Source organism: Papilio machaon, chromosome 21 (genome assembly GCF_912999745.1).
Source record: "Papilio machaon chromosome 21, ilPapMach1.1, whole genome shotgun sequence".
In the NCBI taxonomy this organism is placed as follows: Eukaryota; Metazoa; Arthropoda; class Insecta; order Lepidoptera; family Papilionidae; genus Papilio; species Papilio machaon.
The window spans coordinates 4,799,571-4,820,569 of NC_060006.1; the positions used below are offsets into that span (position 1 = coordinate 4,799,571).

Consider the following 20,999-nt stretch of genomic DNA (forward strand, 5'->3'; position numbering starts at 1 on the left):
CTAACGCGGTCAGTGCTGACCGTCAGTGTAGTTTCCCCTTAGGCTGATTAAAAATCATAAATCTGTTCAAAAAAGTTTTATTTATTTTTTGCTTATATCTATTTATCTTTTCCTCAAATGTTATTTGGTTGTAACTAAAATCAATTTGAGCCATTATTTATGGTAATAATTTACGTCAGGCAGCATTGACCGACGCGGCCTATAGGTTGCAAAAAGCGGTTTTCCGTTACGGGGGGCCGCGCGGGTCGCGGTGTCGGGTAGCTTAATGGCTATTTGTTATGTGCTTTAATATTGTTATGTACCAAAATCTTAAAGAAAGTTTCAGTGTTTATAAAGTTACATTTTTAGAAAATGATCATTTGTGTTATTTTTTTAATAAATTTTTATGTACGGTGATTGTTGATTTTTTTTGTAAGTTCAATTTTTTTTTTTTCAAAAACCAACTTGATATGAAGAAGCTATAGGGCCACGCGGGTCAATTAATATGAGATTTAGTTTGACAGCGCTGCTCAACGGCCTGTAACAACGAATTGAAAACCCTCGTAAAACGCGGTCATCACTGACTGACGTGGCTTGAACTGAAAGTCTATATGTCAACCATCACTGACCGACACGGCCTGGACAGGAAATAACTTTATTTTCTCGGCATAGAACGTGTTAAAAGGCCGGACTACCCATTATACCCTGCGGTGTTCTCCTTCGCCTGACCGGGCCGTGGCATCTACGTTAGTTTATTCACGACCCGGCTAGGGGAGCCCCTTGGTAGGGGCTCGACATATGTAGGGAAGGGCCGAATGTTAGACCGCTCCCATCCTGATCAATGATGCATTATGTCCTCCCTCGTTTTTTACAATGATTTCCATTTAGGATGAACAGGGATCATAGTATATTAATGGAGTATTTTTTATTGAATTACAATTTTCATGTCGGTAATAATTAAATCATTATATTTTTTTTTAATTACGCATCAAACTAAACCACCAATTTAAATGTAAATGAAATAAACGGAAACTTTTTATTTGCTACTAGTTTATTCTCACTTTGGCAAAGCATAATACAGCAAAGACTATAAAGATAAGCTGACGGCCACTGTCAGCGCCATCTTTCGGTATTGTTTGCAATACAAGTCAGGCTCCTGTTGTGTTTAGATGCCAAGTTTGGCCACTTCCAAGACTCCAACTTATATAACCACACTTTATGTATCTTTCTTAATAAGGATCTTGTGCTGATATTTCTTTCCGTATGGTGTACAAGATATCTTGATAATTACGTACCGTTGCGTTGGTTTCTCAAACCAAAATCTCCATTTAGAACATATTTTTATCTCTGTTTTGTCAAATATAATGACAGGGATGACGATATGTTTCATCTCATCTTTAAAGTGAAAAATGTAAATTACGTTTTGATTATAAAATTACAAATTTATGAAAATATGCTACCATAGCCTTTTGTATTAAGATGAATAAGTAATTGAAACGATTTTGAAACTCAAACAAAAATAATAAAAATATGTACAAACGAAAAGAAAATAAATATAAAAGAATCCTATAAAGAGCAAACATCTGACGTCAAGATACAATGCGTAATATCGAAGTCTATTTCAGTATTAAAAGATTCAAAATATACAGCAGCTCGTGGTTAGATTTTCATAGGTGGGTATTAGGTAGGGCTGCTGCGGGTAAAGAAAAACGCACGTAGGTATGTAACCTCCCCAACTATTTACGTTCCGATGATAGTTTAAATTCTGTTTTGCTCAGTAACGTTTGAAATTCGTAGCAACCATAAAGTTTGTATATCACTATACAATGCGTTATCAACCTTTTTCGCGCGACAGTCAGCTAACATAACAAGCCGGACCCTTTATATCCCGAGCTCCTGTTCCTTTATTGAAAGTATTTTCTGTTGTGTACTATTGTCTTTCTTTTATCTTCGACTTTATATCACGCGTCAACAGATTGGATATTGTTTATTTAAATTTTAGACGGCTATGTATACATTAATTTATATTAACATTATTAAGAAATAGCGATCGCCCGCATTTTTCCAGGTAATCTCCAGAATCTCAGAATCTCCAGATCTTTGATAGATCTTTGACGAAAAGATAGCTGATGTACGCAGACGTATTTATAGGTTATTTTTAACTCTGCACTGACGTAGTCGAGGGTGACGGCTAGTCATAAATATCTCAGTATAATAAACTAACCAAACCTATGTAAGCAAAATAACTTTTTATTTAGTACCAATAAAAGTAACTAAGGAATTTAATTTTATACATATCATGCTGTAATATTTCCTTGGATTTTAACAACGTGTGTAAATTCTGACACTTATCTCCGCACTTCAAAGTTTTCTCGTTAAATGCACTAAAACTTAGCGCCGACAAAGATCTAAGTTTAGAAACTTCCTGCCCATTGTGGTGGCATGTTAAGTTTGACAATTAACTTCTGCAGAGGGATTTTGCTCCTTACATTTACTGTTTTATTGATAAATCATGAAAGATGAAAATAGATCGCATTTGTTTTTCTTGTTTTTAAGATAACAATAATATATGTAAATAAAAACATTGCATAATGACTGCTAAAGTCGTAGAAATGTAGATTTATTAGTAACTAGCTGTCGCCCGCGACTCCGTCCGCGCGCAGTTAAAAAAAATGGGGGGGGGGGGGGTTATGAAAAATAGATGTTGGCCGATTTTCAGACCTACTGAAAATGCTCACAAAATTTCATTAGAATCGGTCAAGCCGTTTCGGAGGAGTACGGTGACGAAAACTGTGACACGAGAATTTCATATATTAGATAGTAATTATAATCATCTGTTGATGATTTTGGCCAGAGAGACAAACGCACCAAAGTCACAATAGAATTTACATATATACAAAGCCATATACATAAAAAACAAACTGACTACTTAGGCGCGACAAACATTGCCCTCTTTGTTAGTTAAGAATAATAAAAATTACACAGACAAACAGAAGACATTGCAAACATGTTAAAAACAGAAGTGGCCATCATTGATAATGGGAACGATCACTATTTATCTTTTCGACAAAAGATTTATAGCTTGAGTCATTTTTCCCAACTTTATAGCAACTTTTAAACACAATAATCAATCAATGTGACGCGGTTAAAAACGATTTTGGAAAAATGTATTAAAATTGTGTTTCTACAGCGAAACACTTCTACAAAAACGTACTCACGCTATTAAAAAACAAGCTTGTTACTTAACAGAGTATTGATGTTTACTGTGATGTTCTCCGTGACGTCATCTGTCATATTCGAAGCTTGCTATCTCTGAGTCTGCGATCGAAGGTGACAAGCTAATATGTATTTAGTCTTGAAGATAACAGAGTAGTAGTTATACATATAGTACAACTAGGTATTTAAAGAAAACTAAAAACTGTAAATTAAAACTTAACAATGATTAAAGTAATGTAAAATAGTGCACCACCAGCTGCGAAATCACATTACTCAGGCAACCAGTGATCAGGGTTACAGAGAAAGGAACCTCTTCACAATACGCGTGGTTTCCAAAATATCTGTCTTTTGCATCTTGCCCTTAATACAACTGTTTAACGAGAGCTTCTCAAGGAATAGGTCGATATTAAAATAAAATAATAGACTTGACTGATGCAATCTGCACATATCTGAGAAGAAATTCAATGATATGTGTGAATTCAACCAAACCGCACTGAGCAAGCGTGGTTGACTATGGTCTAGTCACCCCTAACTTATCATCTCTGCAAATTATTTTTTATAAAATATTTGAATTAACTATGAGGTGTTAGTTTAATTAAACACAAGGATAAAGCTAGAGTTCACAGTAAAACGAAATAAAAATACGAGTAGGGATGCAATGAGATAACATTTTGTGCTGCGATTTAATTTTATGTGTAAAAATATTGCGTTTTTATCTGGTTTTAATAAAATAGCACATAATAAGTTATTTAAATGTAACATTGTTACAATTTTACATTTAATATCTTGATTTAATGTAACATTTTTACAATTTTGTAAACATATCGTTTGTTACATTTTTTATAATTTATACTTATTGATTCTAATTGTTCAATTGTTCTTGTTAGTTAAATAATGTAGACTTAATAACTTGATTATAAGATATTTTATTAAATTTATAACTGAAGGAGAGGTGCTTTTTTTTATAAAGTTTTAAATGACGATAGGATCTTTAAGTTCTTTTTTTAAATCAGTAAAACGTCACGAAAAATAATGTCAAAGTAAAATTTAGTTTTTTTATAAGTTACTAGCTTTTACCCGCGACTCCGTCCGCGCGGAATAAAAAATAGAAAACGGGGTAAAAATTATCCTATGTCCTTTTCCTGGTTCTAAGCTACCTGTCCACCAATTTTCAGTCAAATCGATTCAGCCGTTCTTGAGTTATAAATAGTGTAACTAACACGACTTTCTTTTATATATATAGATAGACAAGATAAAAAAGTTCCTAAGTCCGTCTCCTAGTTCTAAGCTACCTCCCCATCAATTTTCAGCTAAATCAGTTCGACCGATCTTGAGTTATAAATAGTGTAACTAACACGACTTTCTTTTATATATATAGATTGAAGAGTGAAAACAAATCATCCCACAAAATATCAATTTCCCAGGTTTTCATTTATAAGGTGTGAAAACGGGTCTCGTCTAAAGGATATAACATTTTTTATTCATAACACGTCACTGACATTCCCTCCTCCAAAATCGAAGCGGGCGGACGTGTACAGAAATCATAATTTATTGTAAACATCTCTTGTCAAATTTCAAATCATATTTTTGTATTTTAGTTGCAAATCGTAATAATCATAAGTATAGATAAATCTGTAATCTGAAAAGCTTTAATTCTCGTAATATCAGGGTAATGTTACCACGACATACTCGAATTCAATAGAAGATCACTTTGGTGTTCCCGCCGCTCGTTTGCTCCCTTCTCTTATAAAAAAGTGAGAAATTATAAGACGTATATAAATAATTTTACTTTTATAAGGCTGTAATCACATACTTATAAACAATGTTTGTATCATCGAATTAAGTAAGCCTTATCACTTCACTCATCTAAGGTGATCATGCCTTAAGGCATGACAGGTTATTCGATTTGTAATCTTCCCTTAGAGAGCGGCAAAGTCAATTGATTCATCATGGTCTCCCTGTCCTTATTCCACTCAATTCAGGTGGGTGCATCAGTTTCCATCCTCCAAATTGTTCTATCTTCCGTCTTTCCAGATATTACACCATTCTTAATTATGTTCACGCAATACCTCTATTTCTTTGTAGGCTACTCCTACCGATGCAGACAAAGCCAGTCGATTTTATATGTTCTTTATATTTAATATTTTTTTAAAGAAAACATTGTGAAAGCTTCCGTTGTTGTAAATTTAGTAGGTAGATCACACCGATAAAAGTTTTCTCATTTTCACTTGGGATTATAATTAAGATAACATTCTACTTATTTAGGTTACGATGTAATAAATTTAATTAAATAAAATAATAAACGCCAACAACTTTCCATCATTACATGCGAATTTTCACTTATAAAACTCAACAATACTCACGCTTACATAGTCATTTTAATCTTAAAATTAATAAAATAAAGTTTTAATCTATATATGTAAAATAAAGTCGTGTTAGTTACACTATTTATAACTCAAGAACGGCTGAATCGATTTGACTGAAAATTAGTGGGCAGGTAGCATAGAACCAGGAAACGGACATAGGATAATTTTTACCCCGTTTTCTATTTTTTATTCCGCGCGGACGGAGTCGCGGGTAAAAGCTAGTAATTTATATTTACTATAAAACACCGTTATATTTATAAATGGAAATTTTATATATTTTTACTGATTATTAAATTAAAAATGACATATTAGAGAATTATTTTTTTCTAGCCAAACCATTTCATCGATCCACAACGAAGAACTCCTGGTATGTAGTAGAGAACAGTCGATTGGTCAGCAAATAAAACGCCACAAGTAGTTATGGATTGGCCACACCTTTATCGGGATCCCAGTCATATTCTCAGGGAGGCCCTGGAGTGGATTCCGCTAGGAATAAGAAGACGTGGTGGTCCTAAACAAACTTGGCGGCGCTCAATGACAACTGACATGAAGACAATCGGGCTGACATGGCTTGAGACCAAACGCAGAGCCCAAGATAGTGCGAGCTGGCGGCGCACTTTGGACGCCCTCTGCCCCGCTACGGGGACATTGGACGTTAAGTCAAACCATTTCATTCCAACTAATCTTGGGAATGGGAAGTGGATTTGACGGAGGAGGGGACGCATAGGAAGAGGATATATCCTTTATCTGTATGCCCCTTCTCTGACGATTAAAGATAGGCAATGCATCTGCAATTGCAGATGTCTATAGGCGGACTCAAATGGCCACTTGCTCGTTTGCCACCTTACGATATAAAAAAAATCTTACTCTACAAAAGAGTTCTAATGTTGTTGAATGGTGTATTCGAACCTCTCGCTTTATGTTATGTAATACCTTAGATAGACTTGTTTTTCAGTCAGTCAGTCAACAAGATAAATGGTAATTGTGTAAAATCCATTAAGGTTACATGTTACTACTTAAATTAAAGCGAGTTTAATTATGGACCAGCCAGCTTGCGGCCGCCACTAATGTTCTGAAGCACCCACATCGATACAATGTTATATGAAGTTAATCTTTTAACCTTAAGCTTCACTTTTCTAGTCGTTTTTTTCGTTTATATCGTAATGTAATGAAATTGAATGATGGCTGTAAGAGAGACTCAAGAAAATAAAGTAGATCGTGTGAAACTAGAAACCAGAGCCAGACAACCATAAACTCTGCAGGGAAAAGGACAGGAAAATAATAATCTGTTCTCGTAAATTTATAAAAAAATACTTTTTGTCCGAAATAAGGAAGTAATGAGCTTGAAAGGCGATGGCTACAAAGGTAGAGGAAGACCGAATAAAGTATGAATGGATTGTGTGAAAAGAGGATATGCTTAAGAAGGGATTAAATTTAGATACGACGACTGATAGAGATGTATGGAGGAGTAGTACATACTGTGCAACTCGTAGCGAAGAGGGTGGTTGATAATGACTTTATCTCACATGAACAATTCACATTTTCCAAAAAAAAAACATTTTCGATTAAAATATGAAAGACATTTTTTTTTCACTGAAAACATGGTAAAAAGTATTTTATCAATAATTATTATTTTGATGAACCTTTGCAATGCTTTTTATTGTGGCTATATAAGGAAAGATATATAAATCCTTGAAATGTACTTCGTTTATAATTCTTTGAATTCGGTGGAAATGAATGACGAAACTTTTCTCATTTTCACTTCAAAAGATAATTTAGATAAAATTGGACATCTTTTTACATTTACAAAAACCTTAATAAACAAATGTGAATGGCTGGTTCTCCGACCAAGCTTTATAACTTTGAAAATAAACATTGTTGCAACAAAAATATTATCTCATTGTAAGAATCTTTATTGTGAATTATGCTTAATTGAATTTGTAGTCAATGTTTAGAATATCACGTGGAGTTGTTAATTGAAATAGTCTGTTTATAAAAATTAAACCTTACTAATATTATAAATGCGAATGTTTGGATGGATGTTTGTTACTAGGTATTTCCAGAACGACACGAAGGATCTCGATGTAATTTTGGTAGATGTAGAACACAGGCATGAAGAACACATATGGTACCTATGATCCCGGAAACGTTAGCGGTTCCCGTGGGATACTTTTGATTCAAATATTTACTCCACAGTCCCGAAACAGTTGAACACATTTTATTGAAATTGGACACAGTTAAAGAACATAGTCTCGAGTAGCACATGAGATATTTTTTTTTTTTTATTCTGCGTAGACAAAGTCGCGGGAAAAAGCTATGTGAGTAAAAAACAATTTTTGAGATATCTTACAAAAATATCCACTGACAATTATATGATTAGTGGTGAATAAAATAAAAAGAATATAACTTTTTTATGGATTGAATACATCATACTTATCATTACTTTGGTAGTATGTGGGATTTAAATTGATTTGATGCCTGCAAATAATTTTTAACTCAAACTTATTACGTATAAAGACCATTTTACTATAGCAAGTTATTAATTTTATAATTTTTTTTTGCACCGAAATGCAGCAAATTAAAATATTAAATTCTTAATTTAATCAACAATTAACATCTGAGTCATTATTCGCATATTATTATACTAGTTGTTGCCCGCCACACCGTCCGTGCGGAATTAAAAAATACCATTAAAAGTAGCCTATGTGTTCTTCCAGAATATGTTCTACATCTGTACCAAATTTCATCAAGATCCGTTGATCTGTTCCGGAGATAACTTCAATCAAACGTCCATCCATCCATCCAAACATTCGCATTTATAATATTAGTAAGATTAGTAAGATAGCAAGATGATAAACAAGTCACTGTAGTGTGTCTGTCTGGGTTATTTCGAAAAACAATAGAACTAAGACCTAATTTTCACTAAGCAAATAGCCACGTAACTTGCCCACAATTTGAATTTCAATAGCAGTCGCTGCCGCGCTACATAAAATAGTACTTACATTGCTCATAAAAATGTCTGTCGCGCGATCAGCGTCACCTGATTATACACGGTAATGGAAAAGGGATCTAAACTCATTCATACAGCGCTAAATTCTTGATATTTTTTTAAATAATTCAATTTTTTAAGCTTATAAAAACGAATGCACATAAACCATTAATAAATGAATGACAAAAATGCTCTCTCGTTTTGATACTCTAGAAAAACCTGGCCATTTGCTCTTAGTTCACAATTTACCGATCTTGACATTATAAACAGCAATTTATACACAAAGCAGAAGGCAAGATGGTGCATTGTTTGTATTATTCAGAATGCAAGCACGCCTGGTTCAATAAATAAAAGGATTTAGCCGGTTCAAGCTCGAGGGTTACAGTTTGTCAGAATTTACTATGCAAATGGTTTTCTGCAGACGCTACTGTTTACGGTCTCATGGAGTAACAGTCTCTGAAGTATATCCAATGTACTGTGCAAAAACAAAAATATACCATTGTGTATAGAATTAAATTCTAGCTATTGTATGAGGAATATTGAACAAAGAAGTTTTTACGTTTTCTATCAAGAAACAGAATAAGCTGCTGCTGGCCTGCTTGGAGGCTAAATTATAATCCTCTTCAATACAATTTACGAATATATAATGTGTTGAATGTGAAGATTTTAGACATCTGCAACAACTTAATGCTTCGTACCTTAGTCCCTGATAGTGAAAAGGAGAGGAGAAATTGAATAAAGACATTTATATCTTCTATCCATCTTCTCCTCCGTCGAGTCCATCTCCCTTACCTATATTTTTCTTGTTAGAAGAAATACCCCAGAATATTTTTATCATTGGAGTCATACGTAATCATCTTACTAATATTAAAAAATTAAAAGTTTAGATGTATGGATGTTTATTAGAAGATATCTCCAGAATGGCACAACGGACCACGATGAAATTTGGCATAGCTGTAGAACATAGTGGAAGTACTCAGGCTACTAATTAAATTTTAATCCCGTGCGGACGGAGTCACGGGCAACAGCTATATAAGTAATAAATACAACATGTTATATCAAAATAACAATGTAGAAAAATCAAAAGTGTGCTGTCTCAAATATGTTCTTGATATCTGCTTATTTCTTTGAATAACCAGTGTGTTTACTTAATTTATTCTCATACAATTTTATGTCTATTTTGATAGCAATTAAAGTTTTTGATATATAATATATATACCGCAATTCAAGGTTGGCATCGGATTTGGCTTCTTATAAATACTGCAAGATGAGAATCTTTGCTGAGAACAAATTGCTTTGCAAATTGAATTGGCTTCGTATAAACTAAAATAAGACGTTGAAGTCAAATTGATATTGCCTTAGGTACGCCGAGTATCATGCGCTCAGTGAAAACTGCAGCGTATTTTACAAAACAAATTGTAAAAGTAAATAGTTGCAGAAAGATAACGGAGACAGAGAAAAGGAGGATAACTTGTCGTTGTTTATTGTTCGAAATTCGAACATAATTCATAATTGTTTTTTTTTAATTTTAAGTGTCTTTCGCGTTCATTTGTTCACCAACCTTAAAAAGAGGTACAAAGTTTCTGCTTCACGTATTAATGTAATGTTGGATACGAGATAAACTAGAAAACATACGCACATCAGTGTAAATACAATAAGCGCTTAATTATATTTGTAGCTTATACAAAAGCACACTATTACAAAAACATGAATTCCCCATAAAATATTTTTTTCCATAAATATTTTGCTGGTTGAAGCCAAAACTTGACTTATGAGTTAAAAAGTTAAATTACACTTTTTGATTTTTGTCGTGTCCTTATTATATACATGAAAAAGATTTTTTATTTTTGGTTACCAATAATTTGAATTGAAAAATAAATCCGTTAGATTTGATATAGTAATAAAAATGTTACAAAATTTGTCTGGGCTCATTATGAAATAGCTATGCACTATGTTTAACCATATAAATTATAGTAAATTGATACGGATGGATTCGTAATTTAAAATAACAGAACAATATTATTTATAATCATTATATTTATTTATATCTGTTTCAACAGTATTATTTTCACTATATTATAAATGCGAATGTTGGGATGGATCGATGGATGTTTGTTTGAAGGTATCTCCGGAACGGCTCTTGATGAAATTTGGCACAGATGTAAAACATAGTCTGCAAGATCCCATAGGCTACTTGTAAAGATTTTATTAATTAGGCGTGGACGGAAGCTAGTATAATTATAAAAATAAGGACATTCGTTCGTCACAAAACAGACTTCAATAAAAAAATAATTTTCCTTTACACCGCAATAGTACCGGAAAAAGTAGATTATATAAATACATTTACTGCAACCATTAGTTAATTTAGACACACACGTAAGCACTTAGCCCAGATATTCAGCTGGGAACGTGCTTAAGTTGAAATATCTAACTCCCAAAGCGTCAGAACAAAAATAGAAGTTAAAAGTAACTTCCATTTAATGTTGTACAAGTATTAAATGATAAAATATTAAAATTGTAAAGTATACGATCACAACAGTTCACAGTTTAAACTTAAGATGTGTTACGGAATCAGTTAACATCACGTGGCGTCGTGGTCAAGCATTAATATAATCTTTAAAAAAAAGTTTAAAGAACAGTGCAGTAGTTAACTGACTAACTTAAAACAGTAATGTTTTTATCGCGTTTTATTGGCATGTTTTATATATGCTAGTTTGTATGGAAGTTCATTTTGCAACAGTCTAGTTCCTAAATAACTAAACAAATTTTTACGAATGAGTTGTTATTGCGACGTTAAAGATATTTGTTTTAAATCTTGTTTTTAGGATTTACAGGACTACCTGTTTTAAAATACATCTATTAACAACAATATGCGCATAATTTCATAGAAATATCAGATTTCGATTTCTATCTGTACATCTTTTGCATGTTAATTTAAAATTTTAAAAAATAAAATTAAAGAAATTACAGTATAAAATGAACTGCCCGTAGAATAAGGAAACTTATCATATATGCCGAATTATGAAGAATTCGTTAACCTTACGTCGTATACATATGTTGGAAATACGAGTTATTTATATTTTATTTGGTAACATGCTATATATTGAAATGACTAACAGGATGAGCTTGATTATCAAATTACAATCGTCCGTGGCGATGCAGACGTAGTGTTTGAATTTTTTATTTTTATTGAAATAATTTTACCATTGAAAAAACTAAATATTCTAAGATTTAAGACTATAAGAATTTCCTAACAATGATCGAAAGTTTGAAAAAGGTAAGTTTTTTTAACAAGTACAATTTTATTACACAAAGTTTACATTTTAATTTATTGTATAAAAAATACACTTAACTCAGTAATAAAATTTGATTATATATCGAGTATCAGTTTGAAAAAAAAAAGAAATGTGTCTATATATATAAAAGAAAGTCGTGTTAGTTACACTATTTATAACTCAAGAACGGCTGAATCGATTTGACTGAAAATTGGTGGGCAGGTAGCTTAGAACCAGGAAACGGACATAGGATAATTTTTACCCCGTTTTCTATTTTTTTTTATTCCGCGCGGCGGGTAAAAGCTAGTACAGAATAAATTGGAATTTAAAATAGAAAAACATCCGGGAATTCTTCAATTATTGTTGTTATTATACTATAATTTTTAATTGCTATAATTATTATTTGGATATGTAATAATTTGCAGAGATAAGAACTATTTCTAATAAATTAATTTGTAAGAATTTATACAAATAGGATAAGTAAATTTTGTATGCTAAATAATTCCAGGAGAGAAATGCGGAATTGTCACGAGATGTACCAGAATTACTAAACGTAACTGATAACGATAGAATTGATATTTTAAAACGTTACAATGTGTCGTCTAAAGGATTACAAGATATTATTTATTCAATTCAAGAATGGTATGAGAAACAACCACATCTACCAAAAGGAAAATTGGGTACGTAATCTTAAATATTAGTATTGTAAATGTGTAATTATAAAACAAAAAAAGTTCAGTTCAATATTTTTTGCTTTTGATTGTATACTCTTTAGAAAGCGAAATGGAACAGAATCGAACCCAAATATGTTATGAACTTAGAATGACATTTTGTTTAACGTAACCCGTTAAAGTTGTTACCTTGTTAAAGATTATCTGACTGACTCAAGATGAGGGATTTTTACCATCCAGATTGATGAAATATGAATGGAAGATGTATTAATGTAGATAAATCGAGAGAGGTCCGTGGTCTCTGATTACCCCTCTAAGTTATGGGCGTGAGTTATGTTGTTGGTGACTCAGGAGGGTAATATTTTTTGTGCGTATAGTAGTTTTTATGAATGTGGGTTCAAGTGAATTCCATTGTGGTCACCTAAACAAATGAACAGATTTTGGTGCATGATGGTACAATGCTTATTCGTCCCGAAAGTCACAGCGGTACAGTGTACAATCAGATTTTTTCTTGGTTTCGTAATTACCTAATTGTGTTACTAATTTACTACTATTTTATTTTTTTAATATTATAAGTTGGCAAACGAGCGAACGGCCACCTGGATTCGCCGCAATAGCGAGGCGACCGTTGCCCATAGACATCGCAAATGCAGATGCGTTACCTACCTTTAATTAACGGAGAAGGGGACGCAAAGAAAGAGGATATTTCTACTTCCTATGCATCCCCTCTTCCGCCAAATCCACTTCGCCTTCCCATCCTTTTCTTTATAGGAAAGGATGGGGAAAGATGACAAAAATTAGGCCTTCGGTACCACACTCATCAGACGAAACGCGGAATTTTACTTTATTGGCAACGTTTCCTGATTTGTATTATGAGTTGGTCCGAGAAGATCAAGGTATTTTAATGGTAGCTAGAAATACACATAGAGATATTAATAATTCGACACACCTGTTTCTTAAAACGCTATATATTCTTGTCCGTAACTTATCCGGTTTCTTTTATGATGACCCAAACTTGAATAACAACTTTTATTAATGAACTTATTCTCACACAAAAGTTATTCAAATTATTTAACATGTTCTAGGAATAATTACATCTCGAATATGTCCTTAAATACCGTTTTGAGATGTAAATAATAAAGAATGCACTGCTAGTATTTTAAAAGACTTAAAACATTTCTTGGTACAAATGAAATAATTTGCTTAAATGAACACAAAAAAATCGAACAAACTTGGACGATGAGACTCGTAGAATTGTATTTTTCGTCTCTGAGTCTCACAATCTCTGGTATTTTAATCTCACAAAAGTTTTTTTATTACCTATTACAGATAATCATATGATATTCCAACATTTGATGCTAAAAGGTTTTAGTATTGAAGAAGTAAAAGACAAGATTGATAATTGCATATCAGCGAAACTTAAGATGCCGGAATTATTGTTGAACAAAGATCCCCTAGATCCAAGTATAAATGAGTGTTTAAAGTTCGGATATCTTGTAATACTGCCAAAGAAAACGCCACGAAACCATCGTGTCACTATCTTCAGGTAATATAAAGACATTTTTAATAGGAGAAAAATGCGAGCAGTCGACTTATATTAGTTGATGCCCATGGACATCCGCACTGTAGATGCGTTGCCGGCCCCTAAATTACAGCTTCATCTACCGAGCGTTCATCAACTCCTACGGAACATGTTGTGATGATAAATAGTTGAACACCATCCCTAACTGCAGAACTCTCCTTGTTTGACACTTATATTAATACATAATATTGTAATCCCTATTGTAATCGTCTTTGCCAAAAAAATATACCACAATATTTATTTGTATGTAAACACACTCTTTGTATTGTTTGAGAATTGATAAGATCAATATTTAACCTCTTTGGTATATAATTAGTTAGATTTAACGTATAATATTAACATAAACTCATGAAAACTAACACATTAAAATCTTCTCTTATCCTCTTTGAATATCTAAATATATTTAATTCAAACGTGGGATTTTCACGTGGGAGTTCATATCTATATATCATAGTAATTAAGTTAACTGAAGTGTTTGTGTTACGAAATTACGAAAAACCAATTTTTAAATTTTTCTCTGTCACTCGGTGTGTCTGTCTGCCTGTCTATATCTGTCTGCAAGGCCACGTTTGTTCCGGGTAATCTCCGGAACTTTTGGACCGATTTTGATTGAACTTTAACGAGAAGGTAGCTGATGCACGACGGCATTTTATAGGCATTTATTTTTCTGTTCTGACGAAATCGAGAGAGACCACTAGTTTATCATAATGCAGGGATGAATTAAATTGTTTAAACTTTCGTGAGACATCATAATTAATTAATTAAGAAACGGCTTAACTCACGTTTGATCGTCCGGTGACAGCACCGACTAGTTCTGAAGATGGACCCCCGATGGGTCCGAAACTAGTCGGTGCCGTCACCGGACGATCAAACGTGAGTTAAGCCGTTTCTTAATTAATTAATGCAGGGATGAACCTTTATTTCATCAAAGTACAACACTAGGGTAAAGCAAACTCCAGTTTTATCACAGCTAATGACTTGAATACATTCTTCATTGTTAAGTTAATTCGAAAAGAATGTAAAATAGCTATTGAAATAAATATTTATTTGTATTTGATAGAGGTGCGCTGTAAAGTGCTTTAAAATTTTAAGGTGACATGCACATATGACTTGAACCAAACAAAACTGTAGCTATATATATGGGTGCGACATAAAGGGATGTGGGATGCGGGTGCCGGGAACACAGAGGTTCCGGGTGCAAGTGCAGGGGCATTTGTTTTCCTCCATCAGCGTAGGACTTAGGACATTAGTTTAAATCTTGTAATTAAAGATGGTTGATGTGAAACAAGAAACGGATAATTTTTTTATCTTTTTTAGGATAAAGCAGCCTATTGATCTCGTTGCATCGGACGTCGTCAAAACGGCTTTCATGGTTTTGACGTATAGAATGTATAATGAATCGTCGCTTGGCGAGCAATGGATATTTGACCTCACCAATGTATCATTTCAGAATTCTATACAAATGACACCGGCTCTGATCACAAAACTTATATATTTCCTACGGGTGAGAAAACTTTTATCAAGATATGATATGAGAATTTTTTATTAAGAATACAATTTCATTTCTCCTTATTTTCGTAGAATTCATCATCACTCTTTCCTAATTCTTGTCATTTTCTCATTCCTCATGCCACCTTTGACTCAAATCACCTATCTCTACCTAAGGCTACCTCTAGCAATGTACTCTTCCAGATTAATATTTAAAGATCTTCATGTCCTATGCAATTATTCCTTCCTCATTGTTATGAGACTCATACTATGTTAACGTTTTGCCGCTAAACTTCCGCATAACTGTACTTGAAGTATCTGAAATAAAAATATTGTTTTACTTACCGCTGTACTCGTAAGAATTCAAAATTGCTCTCAATATTGGTATTTATGGTTGGTATTTCACTTATGTTTTCTTTTAGTTATTTTTGTCACGTACAACTGTTACGTGGAGTAATACTTCTCCATTGATATTTGAAAAATAACACAAGTTAGGCTTTTACAATCACTTACCGTATTTTAACCGGCATACTCATTTATCCATATTCAGAAAACAATATAAAATCCTCAATTTCTATTTATACATCTTGACACTGAATACCCCGTTTATGTTAAAAATAATTTCTACGAACTTCTCTGTTCTATTTTTAACATAAAATACCTGGCTGTAAAAGAAGCTCTATACTTATATCGTTGTCCTTTTTAGTTCTGTTACGGTGCAAAGATAAAAGGGATACATTTTGTCAATATGCCATCATTTATAATACCCATTATAAATATATTGAAGAAATTATTAAAACCGAAAGTTGCTAAGAGAATTTACGTGTACAACAGCTTCAATGAACTTAATGATTTGTTTTCGAAGAGCATTTTGCCAAAAGAGTACGGAGGCGATGAAATAACTTGCGATGAAATTACAGGTACGTGACTAATCGTTCGTTTCTCAGATCAAAATCCCCGTATAAAACATATCGTCATCCCTCTCATTATCTTTAAAAAAACCGAGATAAGAACATGTTTTAAACAGATCTTATGCTCTCAGGAAGAACAAATAAATCTATTAAGTAATAATAAGATACTCTCTGTTAAATATTCTCTTTTTGTGCGTCTCCTCCTTTGTAAATTGAGGTTAGGCAACACATCTGCAATTACGAATGTCTATAGGCAGCGGTCGTTTCGCCATTTCGGCGAATTCATGTGGCTGCTTGCTCGTTTGCCACCTTGTAATATAAAAAAAGATACGAGGTTAGACAGACAAATTATTACCGAGAAATGAATTTATGGAGACTGCAGTGAGATACGAAGATTTTGATATAAAATTTCTTCCATAGTGTCGTGGTTTTACTTTTATTAAAAGACTAGGAAATTGAAATATACCATTGTACATATTTTTATATGTGGTTAAATTTTGTGCTATTTATGATTTTTATATTTATTTTAGAGAATTGGAGAAAAGCACTACAATCAGATGCTTGGATAGAATACTTCACTGAAGAAGACAAAGTAATGAGCGATGAAACACTAAGGACGAGATTTTTGAATTCCGACGATTTCTTTGGCCTTGAAGGATCTTTTAGAAAACTCGAAGTTGACTGAATATTAAAGGCATTTTGATCGTTCGTTACGATTGTAAATTTTAGGGCACTAACGAATTTATTGAAGTAAATTTAAATTTGTCAATCATGTGCCACAAGAAGAAAGTGACTCCAAAATATTCTCTGGTTCAAAAATTCCTGGTCTGGCATCATGACGTTTGCTCTTAGGTTATTTTTTTAATATTTTCAGTTTGTTAAGACTAGACTAGCAATGAATATTTAAATTAAGATAGATATGTAAAGGTTATAATTAAATAAATCAGACATTTTTTTCTGCCTACTTCCGTTGAGAAATCACTTCACATGGAACATACAATTCACAATGAAGACACAAAAAAAAATATACCATTTTCGCTTCTATCCACTTAAATCCTAACCTAAAAAATATCTACTTAATATTACTTTTCTATTAGAAAACTATCTATTTGTCTTTTAGAAATATAAAACCTTTATCGAGATGGTAGTGCGTAATTTCCCCGTTCCAATTAAATATATACGTATCGTGGAAACGTTGGTTATAACTTACCATTGTAAGTTTTAACTTTTACAACACGAACGTACAAGGAATACTGCCTTTCCTTCTATTTACGCATATTTTCTGCGATGAACCATACCGAAGCCTTTAAATCTACATGATTGTTCTATTCCTATTATGCATAACCTAACCTTAATTTAAAAAAAAACCGACATACTCAGGCTTCAATAGGTGAAGTTAAGTGCCATAATTTGGTTGTATTTTAAAACAAAGATTATTTTTTAATTTAATTAAAACTTAAACTGTAATGTTATATTTACAACATTCTTATTTTGAATATGCCCGAAAAAATTCAGCTATGAAAAATGTTATGGCGAGTGAGATACGATATCGTTTTTCATTATTTTGTAATTTTATTACGTACACTGTTTTGAGCCGATGTATTATAATGTACCCTATGAAACTATGGAGAAAAATGAATTGAATGACAACTCACTCGTCAAAATCGATTCTATCGTTAAGCCTTTACCCCAGTGATTGTCAAACTTATTTCTTTCACCGCCTCCTTTGAAAATCAATTATATTTCAAAGCCCCCTAATTTTTATTCAGCCCTAAAACTTAAAAACCACAATTTCATTACTTTAATTAATTAAAATGCCCCCCATTTTTTGGGCCCCTTATCGCCCCCTCCTAGGTTTCAAACGCCCCCAAGGGGGCGTTATCGCCCACTTTGGGAAACACTTCTTTAGCCTGTCACAAGGGAATTTACCCACATACATAAAACAAATTTACGTTAGTCGGGTAACTAGGAACGGTGATTAAATTACATATTACTTCGCTGATTAAATTACATATTAGCCTCAGATAAATTTTTAAAACAAAGAATAGCTTGTAAATCACATTTTTTTTTAAAACATCGTACCTTGCTGTCATACAATGAATGAACATAGATTGTTCTGACTGAACGAATAGCAACTGTTGATTGCAGTTTTGATATAAAAGCAAAATAAAGATAGCAGCTAACATTAGTTACGTTTACTGACGCAAACTGGAGGAAGCTAGTTTTGTTATTGGAATTTTAAATTAATTTGTAAGAAAAAATATTTATCAAAATAAAATATTCATATTTAAGTTACTGGTGATTATATAAAAATGGTATGTTATTTCATTTTATAAATGTAATTAAATACGACCTTGTAAATAACAATAAGAAAAACTGTTATAGTTATATTTATTTTGTAATGTTTAGAAAGAAATTTGATTTTCCCGTTTGCTTTTTCTGCATATTTGTGATCTATTTCTTCATCATCTTTATCATACAAAGAAAAATTGCAAAGCGTCGTTAACTATGACTATTGCTTGCGGTATGGGCGTGCGCATTATCGTAGTGGAGCAGTAACCCGCGGAGCCCTGTGTTTGGTCCCTTGTTGCTCACAACAGAGAAAACTTCTGCCAAGCATTTGGTAGTATACCATTCGGCGTTAATGCTTCTTTGGTTTCGTAAAGTAATTGATACCAAGTAGCCAGTCAAATTAAAAAAGCTCGCGATTAAAATCTTCCCCCCGCTTCTAGGTCACTTTACTTTGGTAGGCTTTGATTCGTTTTGAAACACCCAAACCATCGATTGGCGCTTTATTTCTGGATAGTATTGATAAATCCAGGAATCATCACCTGTAACGATATCGTAAACACGCCGAGACGAGCCTGCTTCAAATTTGTCTATCATATCATGGCACCATTCCACCCTTGCCAGCTTCTGAACATCGGTGAGGTTGTGCGGCACCTAGCGTAAAACTATCCTCCGCACCCGTAGATGCACGTGTAGAACGTGTACAATCTCGTGTAGGCTTCCTGATCAAGTCGGCAGAATATGCTGAATCTCTTGGTATGAAACTCGTCTATTGTCTTGGATCAAATTTTTCGATGCTAGTACGTTTTTTCCGTAACAGCCGTCGAAGGTCGACCACTTCTTTCTTCACCCCCCAAAGTTAGACGACCGCGCTTAAATTCATTGAGGTGGGTATAGACTAGAGCATTTACTTGTAATAAAACAACAAGCCGCTCTATGATATGTTCTAGTGTATCACACTTTCACGAACCAGACGTGCTTTGGAAACTATGCTTTTACCTATAATATACCATTCGTAAGAACATTACGGATGGGCCGACCAGATTAGAGCGGCTGTAGCTGTCCCCCTGCACGAATGCACAAAAAAGGCAGAGAGTAGGGAGGCGTGGCGGCGCTTAGTACCGCGGGTCACCGATACATGATGACCACGACCAGTCTGAAAAGACTGCAGCGACGAAGAAGAAGAAGAAGAACATTACGTTACATAGAAATGCTTGAGAAAATGCTCTAGTGTATATTCACCTTTATACTAACGATACACGGTTGCCTTAGAAGGGCCTTCATCCATAAATGCCATTGTCTATCGTGCGATTCGTCCGGTTTCAGGCGACACTTAAAATTGTAAAAAATCATAGCGCGAAAATGTTCTCGACGCAAATTCATTTTTCAATGAGACACTGTAATTTTAATTAGCTCGTAAAAAATGTGTAGGGAAGTTTTGAATTTAGAACATACCTATTTTTGCTTATAAGTTTAAATTAGTTCTTTTAAAGAATTAGTTTTTATATCATACTAGCTGTCGCCCGCGACTCCATCCGGGCGCAGTTAAAAAAAAAAACAAAAATGAAAAATAGATGTTGGCCGATTCTCAGACCTACTGAATATGCTCACAAAATTTCATGAGAATCGGTCAAGCCGTTTCGGAGGAGTACGGTGACGAAAACTGTGACACGAGAATTTTATAATATAAAATTCTCATATATTAGATTACTAATTCTTAATATAGTTAGATAGTTGAATTTGAAAACTCCGTTTTGTATTTTTTGTCTTATTGTTGTGTCCTCTCACTAAACTTTTATGCAATCCTTATCAAGGCGTTATAGTAAGTAGGGACATCTTTATTGTTAGTTATGTTTATAATCTAATATGAGATTAATTGTAAAGAAATGATTACTTATATTAACGTCTATAAAAAATTATCTTTAATTCAACTAAAGCCGGTTTCGTTGCTTCGCAATTTATTTGTAATGTTTTATACGAATTCATAATTAATTCAAGAACAAACTACTATGCCCAGTGACAACGCTTTCAATGTCGTCCAGTTTTAGTTTCACACTATTATTCTCGACGAAATAATTACTATTGCCTGCATAATCCTCCATGATTATGGCGGCGACTTACGTCTTGAAAAGTAATAATTGATCTGCGAACACGGCTGAAACACTTTATTCTAGAAGTGTAGATAAAAATAGAAAGTTGAAATTTTAAACCTCAATAATATTTACCATTGAGT

General features: G+C 33.3%; 1 protein-coding gene across 1 annotated transcript; it reads left to right on the top strand.

Annotated features, from left to right (window-relative positions):
- Positions 1–16,281: 16,281 nt before the first annotated feature.
- On the top strand, positions 16,282–17,311 carry LOC106714573 (alpha-tocopherol transfer protein-like). The gene is made up of 2 exons (XM_045683293.1): positions 16,282–16,486; positions 17,008–17,311. Exons 1-2 carry the CDS (start codon positions 16,315–16,317, stop codon positions 17,160–17,162), a joined length of 327 nt encoding a protein of 108 aa, XP_045539249.1. The 5' UTR covers positions 16,282–16,314; the 3' UTR covers positions 17,163–17,311.
- The last annotated feature ends 3,688 nt before the right edge of the window (positions 17,312–20,999 follow it).